General features: G+C 38.8%; 1 protein-coding gene across 12 annotated transcripts in view; it reads right to left on the reverse strand.

Moving 5' to 3' along the window:
• Positions 1–10,000, reverse strand: part of LOC127067062 (serine/threonine-protein kinase Warts-like) — a 142,756-nt gene that overhangs the window by 80,464 nt on the left and 52,292 nt on the right. The window contains exon 1 of one of the 12 annotated variants that reach the window (XM_051001575.1): positions 6,024–6,267. The exons of 5 other annotated variants lie outside the window; for them this stretch is intronic. In XM_051001575.1, coding sequence (XP_050857532.1) covers positions 6,024–6,174 — 151 coding nt within the window. In that variant the 5' untranslated portion in view covers positions 6,175–6,267. Of the gene's footprint in view, positions 1–6,023; positions 6,281–10,000 lie in introns of those variants that run through there. 6 more of the 12 variants (XM_051001563.1, XM_051001576.1, XM_051001570.1 and 3 more) reach the window with 6 other exon arrangements.

Below are 10,000 nucleotides of genomic sequence, written 5' to 3' on the forward strand. Positions count from 1 at the left end.
ACGATAATAAAATAAAATTACGTTATAATGACGATATCCTGTTTGTTATTACACGTTTTCAATGATACGTTATTAAATATAGTAGACGAGTAAAAAATAAAAAAAAAAGAACAAAAAGAAAGATAAAACAAATGCGACGGTGGATTTATATTTCGTTAATCCGTTACGTGTTACTCGATTATCGAAACGTTCAACAGAAATCGATCGTTTTTCATACTCATCGAATAAGAAATAGAAACGAAAGAATATAATTTTGATTGGATAGATTAGATAAGACGAAAGAAGAAGCACGTACTTACTTACGTGTATGTACGCTCACACGAAAAGATTTATCTTCGCAAATTAATCGAGAATTTAACCCTGATTATATAATTTTACCGTAGAAGTCGTATGTCATATGGAAAATGTTGAACAGAATTGAACGAGCTAAATTCAGTGCCCGATTGCCGCGTATACTTGTGATTACTTGTTTTTACACTTGTGTACTTAGGTACTTGCGAAATATTTCAATAAATATTTTATTTCACGTACGTATTACAATTTCGCTTGTATCAAAATCTATGAAGAAAATTGTTGGCAGTGAAAAATCATATATCTCGTAACACGATTCCACCCTAAAGGATAAAAAAAGAAGCACGATGCGGGAAATTATTTGCATAAATGACGATAATTATATAAACGTAAAAAAAGTAACATTCCTACATGAAGATTATTAAAACAAATATATATATATATATACATGTAATTAATCTAGATTACTACAACGATTAAATGATTAAATGCAATGAACGTTAAAAAGGTACGATGCGAACGTTTCTTTTCCTTTTCCCTTATTTCTCACAAGAATAAAACTATTCAACTAATATGAACTGATCACGATAAAAAAAAAAACATTCGAAGAGAAGGTATATGAATGAATCGAAAAATTAAAAAAAAAACAAACAAACAAACAAACAAACAAACAAACAAATAAGAAGAAAGGAAGAAAAGAAGAGAACGTAGAAGTCCGATAAGGGATTATAAAAAAGATTTGCCGTGCTCTCGAGCATTATTCGTTCGCAGTTACGTGCGTCTTTTACGCACTGTACCTATTATTCATTGCGAGTGCATCGGGAAACGGTTGTGTGACCTTTGTTGATTCTCGATGGTCACGGACTTCGTCGCTTCGAGAGGTGCGCGCTGGCAAGCACGCTTCTAAACAGCGATACGCCTTTGCTTTAACGCCAGCCGACGAGATTTCTCTCTCTCTCTCTCTCTTTCTCTCTCTCTCTCTCTATCTTTCTTTCCATGTGTGTCTCTGTCTCTATCTCTCTCTCTGTTTCTCTCTCTTTCTTAGTATCGCCGAGGCGATTCGCAGTTTCAACTTAATTGACGACGATGTAATAGCTACCAACAGCGTCGGAGACCGGGATAATATATTATTATGCGGAAAGTGCTCACGACGTTTGCTTTTTGCTTCGCTCGGATTAGCGGGCGCTCGAGCTAGCTAGCTAGCTAGCTAGCTAGCTGCTAGCTAGCTCGCGCGCGCGCGTGCGCGCATTCGTACGCGAGCGTACGCTTATTCCATCTCTCGAAAGCTTCTTTGAATAATCGCTACCGTATCGTCGAAGGGTAATTAGAAACGGTCGATCAGAAATATCCGTGCATGGTTGTATTCGTGTCTCATGATTTATTCGATTGCTATGATATATATATATATATATATATATATATATATATATATATATGCAAGTAGTCGTTTTTCTTCTTCTGATACTTTTTCTCAACTCATTCGATTCCCGTTTACTCGTTTACCTATATAACGTACGTTTGATCTTTATTTCATCCTAGTCTCCCATGGGTATTGAAATGTCGTTTAGTCTCGTCTACTTACTATTAATGCAAAAAAAAAAAAAGAAACGAAAAAAGAATAAAGAAAAAGAACGAGAAAAAAGTCTAATCACAGGAAAATAAGATACTCCAACGATTTAATCGACATCAATTAGGGAAAAGAAAATTGACAAAAGAGTCATCGTCTACTGGGGGCTTGTAAATGATTGGAATAGTACAGTCGTTAAAGGTATTTATACAATTCGAGAAAGAACGTTCGTCTTCTGTGTATGATGTCACAACTATGTGTCCTACTCAACCTCTGTAAAACTCTTCATTTATATTTTTATAAGACTTTCGTAGGAATGAAAAGATACGTAAACGGTTAATCGTCGGCTAGCAAGTACGTGCAATTTCTTGAGGCTTAATCGTCGGGATCGGCTTGTTTCGTTGTAGGAGAAGAAAGAGGAGAAGAGGAGAGTGCAGGAGGGGGAGGAAACGAAGAAGGAGGAGAAGGAGGAAGAGAGAAGTACCTCCTGACTCGGGCATACCGAAAAGCGTGACCGATCGAGGCCGATTAACCTTTCCGTTCGGCGATATCGTACCTCGGCTAATTAATCGCGAGCATGTCGACGGATCCGTTCAGCTTCGCGAATATATCGCGTTAGTGAACCGTATGGAACGACGACGCGCGCTTCCAACGATCGGCCACCCACGACAGGAGTCCCTCTATCCTCTCTCTCTTTCTCTCTCTTTCTCTCTCGCAATGTATCTTCGACAAACGTAAATTAACGGCTTATCGTATCGGCAAAAAGGGTCATTAGGCGCTTCGAAACTGTGCTCTATTTTTTCATTCCTTTCTTTCCCCCTTTTTTTTCCTCTGTCTTAGCTCGAATCAAACTTCGAAAGAAACGAGGAAATAAAAATATAAACGAAAGGGAAGAAAATAGGAAGAAAAAAGAAAAGATGTAGGTAAATATGATTGAATGATTTTTTCTCTCTCTTTTTTTTTTTTTTTTTAGGATATCTTTCGTTTTTAACAAACGTAATCGTGAATAGGAGCTTGTAAAAAGTGGATTGTAAGAGACGGGTTTGGATTTTTGTTTACACCCGGTAGAAAAAGTAGATATACCTGGGACCCAAATCTCAAAGCTCTTCTCTCGATGACCCCAGGACGGATTCTAAAGGTCGACGAAGGAAGAATGTTGGGCCAAGATACACCTCCCCAATGAATCCCCCTCATCCAACTTTCGTCTCTACTCCCGCCCCCCGTGCTCGTCTACTTAACGACGACGATAGGAACGACCGAAATCTTCGTTTCACCAAATGCTTTTTGTGTGCACGAGAAAGAGGTTCCGGGTAGAAAAAAGAAGAGAAAAAAGTAAGAGAGAGAAAGAGAGAGAAGAAGAAGAAGAGGTTAAATGTTAGAGGCCGGTCAATAAATCCAAGAATGTCTGGCGTCCGGTAGATACCTGCCGGTCGTCTAGACTTTTTCTATCTTTTCGAAACACAAAGGCAAAGATCGTAAATGAATTTTCTGACATGGCTGACGTCCAACGAGGAATCCTACTGAGAACACTCACCAGGAAGAAACAAACTCCTTTTCGTGTCGAACGTTACCAACTAAACGAAAATCGTCTCGTACGTGTTAAGAAGATGGGGAGAAGAGAATGGAAATAAAATAAAGAAATAGATATAAATAAATAAATGAACAAATGAATGAACGAGCGAATGAATGAATGAATAAATAAAAAGATAAGTACTGATTGTATCGCGAATAGAAAACGGTCCTTCTAAAACACTCGGTATTTAAGTAGGTACCATCAGACCGATTCGATAAGGGAATCAATTTCATTCTTAATCGTTGGAACGCGAGCGAGCTCATTATAGATCGTAGGAGACGCGGTGAGTTCATCAGATAGGTACGGATTATGTGTATACCTCGAAGAGACGTCACGTTCCGATATCATGAACCGATAGCACACGCTGGAATGCGACGCGACCCATCGGTCTCGGTTCTACTACTCTCTCCGTTAAACCAAAGAAACTTTTAATCAACGACATTCTAATCCAACGATCGAGAAACCGTCAACCTTCCGATACTTTTCGATCGATCTTTCGTGTATAGCCAATTAGCAGGTAGGAAAGACGATCCGATACTTCTCGACATTGTCGAGTGTCGAGATTTTTTCTTTTTTATTTTCTCTTGTCGAAAGGGAGATAAGATAAAAAAAAAAGAACAAGAAAAGAAAAAAATTTTCTAATCGTATTTATTACCTGCAAATCGTGTTCCAAAATTTATTCACCGTTTCCAAATACTATCGTTATTATTATATAAAGGAAGAATATTATCGGCGATAAGAAAATCGATCAGAGTTAAGAAATACTCCTTCGAATAAGAACTACGCGAAGATGAACACAGCGATGGTGGAAGAAGAGACCTTCCCGATATGGTCACGTGCTCTTCTCTCGATGCAAATGAGAGACCGGCATGGAAGTACCACCACGGCTATAGACGGTAGGCGAACGAAAGCTTCGAGCAATTAAATTCTCATTGGAAATCAGACACGTGTTACCGCGATGTCTGACGCGGCGGTCACGGCGATTGCGACCTCGAGATCGTCGATATCGCGCATTACGCGACAAATCGTCGGCCTTCGTATCGCGCGAACCACCGTAAACGCGTGCAAGAGAGAGAGAGAGAGAAAGAGAGAGAGAGAGAGAGAGAGAGAGAGAGAGATTCAACGATTCCGTTGGTCGATCGGTCGATCGATCGGATAAAATCATCGCCGATTTACGCCGGATAATCGTAGATTATCGATTAGCGATTTTTTTTATTCAAACGCAAGAACATTCATTTTCGCGATTGAAAATTGGAAAGCGTCAATCAATAAAGTCATCGATTCATAGATTTTATAATCATTGATTATAACGTGAATTTACATAGCTAATCGTCGTATATCTAAATCGCGTTACACGAGAATCAGATTTAATAGAAGAAACGGTGTTAGTACAATATTTGTTTTTTAATTACGTCAATTAACTTTATATATATATATATATATATATATATATATATATATATATTATATAAATTAACATATAATTTATACGAGATTATAAAAATAACGAAGAAAACAAATTTCATTGCAAATAACGCACGAACGTTATGGGCCATAAAATAAGATAGAATGCACATTTTTATTCAAAAATATATTGAATAATATTCAAAAATAACGTTTCTTCGACGATTTTTATTTATGTCTCTTGGCTCGTATAATGACTTAGTTTACACCGATAAAATACATACGAAAGATTAAAAACTAACGTAAGTACATATGTATTTAAAAAATTCTATTAAAATGCGAAGATAAAAGTCTAAAGCTTTCAAAACCGCGTTATTTAAATATCACGTTATAACTGTAATATATTTTATATTTACATTATCCGTAATCTCGAGGTTGTACTAATACTAAAAAGAAAAAAGAAATCATCCTATCGTTCTTCCTCGTAAATTAGAATTAAACGAAGCTCGTCATAAGCGAACGTTTCATTAAAAGAGTTCGCTCTTTTAATATCGAGACTTTGCCATCGACTTTTCTCGATAATTTCAACGATCATAATTCTAACAATCTAACGCGCGTTGCGAGAGTAGATTCCGTGGTAAGAAAAAAATAAAAAAAAATAAAAAAGAAAGAAAGAAAAACGAAAACAAAAAAAAAAGAACATATCCCTCGAATTTATCATCTCAACGCCCAAGTTACTATAAGAACGTTCGGTGAACGTGAGAGAGTCTTAGAGAGCTCACGGAAGCTTTATTTCGTCGTATCATCGTAGCTCTCGTACCGAGTACCTTGTCATTTAAAGGGGAATTATCGTGACACCGCGCCGACGTGGACGATTAATCTTGACGGTGCGAAGGTGGCATTTCGTGGTGCACCTACCTCTACCCCTACCACTGTAACCTCTGCCACCCTTATACCCCCTTTCCTCACCCTCAGCCCCCTCTCTCACTTCCTCGTTCTTCGCGAGAGATGCACGCACACAAACACATATATGTATATACACATGTAGATAGATATACGTATCTATGCGTGAAAGAGAGAAAAAGAGAAAGAGAAAGAGAGAGAGAGAGAGAGAGAGAGAGAGAGAGAGAGAGAAAGAGAGAAAGTACACGTGTACACGTATATACGTATACCCACGTAGTTACGTACATAAGTGCAAAGCGCAGGAGTGCAAGATGCACGAAGCCGGCACGGACGGAGACTGCCGATCGAAGAAGGAGAAGGAAGGTTTTCGCGCGCTTATCTCGTCACGACGATCTGCCGACAGATACACCGCGCCGCTTGACACGTAACAATGCATGCATGAATTAATAGCAGCCACTGCCGTGCTCGTACTTCTCCCTCGCTTACAGGGAGATTTACATCTTTATCGCGGCTTGGGAGGTGTCGTTCTCGAACCTTACGCGAAAGAAACAGAAAAAAGAGAAAGAGAAAATGAAAGAGAGACAGAGAGAGAGAGAGAGAGAGAGAGAGAGAAGAGAGAGAGAGAGAGAGAAAAGTTTAATCCCAACATATATATATATATATATATATATATATGTATTATATATAATATATATTACCTCTAACAATCGCTAATCTACTTGTTGAACTCAATTAATGATAATATCGAAGAGAAAGAGAGAGAGAGAGAGAGAGAGAGAGAAAAGTTTAATCCCAACTTTTATATACATATATGACATACATATTACCTCTAACAATCGCTAATCTACTTGTTGAATTCAGCTAACGATAATATCACTTTCGATTTTTCAATATCACGGCAGAAGCAACCTTTCGCTTTCACGATAACAACTCACGTTACGATTACTTCTAATTAATCGTATGTAAGTAATTAATAGAAAGAATTTCTTTCCGAGAGGTTTCCGACCGATCTCACGCACGATAATTATTCTTTTCTCAAGGCTCGTCAAACGTTTCTACCGTAACTTTCTCGGAATCAAAGTCGAGTAAAGTTGGCCGCAGTCCGAGACGACGCCATTCCCGCGGGTTATTAGATATAATTGCGATCCTGGGAGAAGCTGGTGTACGCGGAACGAAGACGTAAAGAGGTAGAGAAACAGAGAGAGAAAGATAGAAATGGTAGTGCGGTGAGAGAAAGAAAAAAAAAAAAGCAGAGTACCGTGACTCGTGACGAGAATCGGTGGAAGGGAGGACGAGGGGTGATAGGGGAAAAGAGGTGGGAAAGGTGGAGGGAGAAGGGGTAGAAGGGGAAATAGGAGGGGAGAGGAGAGGAAGGAGATCGAGCACGGTGAAAACGCGAAAGGTTAGCGCTTCTATAAATTCTGACGAGAGAGGAACGTGCCCGTACGATCGATCGATTGATCGATCGATCCTCGTCGATTCGTCGTACCGTTCGTCTGGAAATAACGAGTTCGACGAGAACTACGACAGAAGGCAACGTGAAAATGCGATATTAACGAGATATGCACGTTCGTCTTGATCGATATTAACCGTCTCGATCGATTTACCAACGACGAATACAGAACAAATTTTACAGAGTTATGCTCCAGTTCTACCATAAAATTTGCCAGGAAATTCTCTATGTTCACGTAACAACCTCGGATCAATATTATCGATTTATTGAAAGATTACGATTAACGTTTAAATGATTTTCTATTAGATCGTGGCAAATGAGAGATCGCATGAAAGTCGATATACGATTCCGGTCACGCCTCGCTAATTAGGTCCGACATTCGCATTTATGTTCTGCTTTTATTGCATGGCTGCACGATAAAACTACACCTTCCTTTCGATGTTCTTCTCGCGATTCGCACTAATAAAAAGTTTGCCATGCACAATCGATCAATTCTAAAAGATGTTCTCCTACAAAAAAAAAGACAAGAAATCAAGGGAAAAAAAAATATATATATATATACATATGTATATATGCATACATATGAAGCCTTTAAATCAGACATGAAAGGTTAACGCTTTCATAAATCTTTCGACGATAATGTATCTTTAGGCGTATTCTAGCTAACGACTCGACTTTTCCCTTGAGACTTCACGGGATCAAGACTTTCCGAAAGGGTGAGAATTCCTTTCGGGTTTCCTCGAAAACGCCCACCGCGAAACACGAAACCGGAACCGTTTATTAGTTTAATATATCCCATGTTTCATGCGTTCGCTTACTCGATGCGTTCTCTCTCTCTCTCTCTCTCTCTCTCTCTCTCTCTCTCTCTCTCTCTCTCTCTCTCTCTCTCTCTCTCGAGCCCATCGAAGCTTGACATTTAAATATACCTTAAAATGCGATTCCCACAAAAGCGACAAGTTATCTAGCGCTTCTCTCTCTCTCTCTCTCTCTCTCTCTCTTCCCCTAAGACGCACAGTTTATCGGACGTCTTGATATTCCGTACGAAAGTTTCTGCTTACCTGAAACAGAAAACGATGAATCCACGTGTCAGTAGAAGTATCGCTTATGTCATAGAAATTTCGCAAGATATTATTCTACCTTTTAAGACGAGATTTGCGATAAATAATTGGCAGAGAATCTTTTGAAAGAAAACAAGAAGAAAAAAAGAAAAAATATTACCATTAAGAGATACGAAAGAAATTATTCGAAAATGTTTTTCGATGTATTTCGAGGAATTGGGAGAAAGTAATCGATAGATTTTATAAAACGAAACGGAAAGGAGACGATTCGAGAGAGGAAAAAGTAAGGATTTTGACGTGCACGTCGGTCACGTGGGCAGGACACAATGCGCAGGGTGCGGCCTCACCTCTGACACGACGAGGTCTCGACCTATAGCCGTGTAAACCGGCCTCGAGGTATATCATTGTGCGCTAGCTTACCCACCGTGTGTGCCCAACCCACGTGCAACGCCAACACGTACGGCTCGAGAGAGTCTTTCTAAGTCCGCTCTGACCCTCTTTGGAATTTTCATCGCTCTGGGAACACGAGCGGAAGGGTCAGCCGGTTCGCCCTGCCTCCGTTCGCATGCCTCAGCTCAAATTTACTTTAGAGTTTAAAACAGATTCCAACTACAATAGCAAACAGTAATTCTTTTCTAAACTAATGACGGTACGATAAATATTACTCGACACTTAAAAAATACATAAACATAAAAGGAACTTATTTCTTTTAATCCAATTATCAAGGAAAGGGAAAGAGAGAAAAAAAAATCGAATTTAAAAACTACAAGTAAATATGTACCATATCATTTTGACCCTTCGTTCCTTTGCCATTTTAAACTTTCTCGATTACAATATATATATATATATCCTATCGCGGGATTACTAAAGTCGTGCGTTATTTAACAAAATACATCTACGAATAACGTGACAATAGAAGAAAAGCTAAACATTCCGGTATGTCTCTTTCATATAATTTCCACCGTCATCACCGGCACTTTCCATAAATGTCCAATAAAATTGAAAGTGGACGGTCGAGCGAGACGAAAGAGGTCTCGTCGTGTGTGTTTGTGTGTGCTTATACGTACGTATGTATGCATATATGCATGTGTATGTGTCTGTGTGTGTGTGCACGTTGCACGTGTATATCCTTAGACGCCCACGGTATCTCATATCTTACGAATGAAGACATTTACGACGAACCTCGCGACGCACACACATCTCGTCGCGACTTGTCCTTCTATGCGTGTGTATGCACAATGCGCACGCTCACTCGATGTCATTCTCTTCTAACCCATCCTTTTTTATCCACTCTCGCATCTCTCCATTACGAGGATGCGCTATCATCCCGAAGTAAATGTCACATTAGAGGTAGAACTTTGGTGTATTTTTTTTCACTCTTTTCTTGTAACGAATAAACGTACGATGAAAAACAAAAACAAAAACAAAAACAAAAACGTAAAAAGAGAAAGAGAGAGAGAAGGAAAGAAAAAAATGACGAAAGAGTTAATAGATGCATCAATGAATATATAATTAAGTAGTTAAAGACAAACGATGTGTCGAATACATCCGTACTTCACGGGATAATTCGATGTAAACAAAGACGCATTGATGATAACTAAAGGAATTGATATATACCTTCGTTGCTCGTTAAAGTTATTTATTTTATTGTGTAACGAAAGGGGTAGGTGGGAGTTGGCGTGGAAAAAAAGGAAATATGATAAAACTAGGCAAACATCTAGATAACTTCGGGTTTATGTAATCTTTATCAC

Source organism: Vespula vulgaris, chromosome 10 (assembly GCF_905475345.1).
Source record: "Vespula vulgaris chromosome 10, iyVesVulg1.1, whole genome shotgun sequence".
Classification (NCBI taxonomy): Eukaryota; Metazoa; Arthropoda; class Insecta; order Hymenoptera; family Vespidae; genus Vespula; species Vespula vulgaris.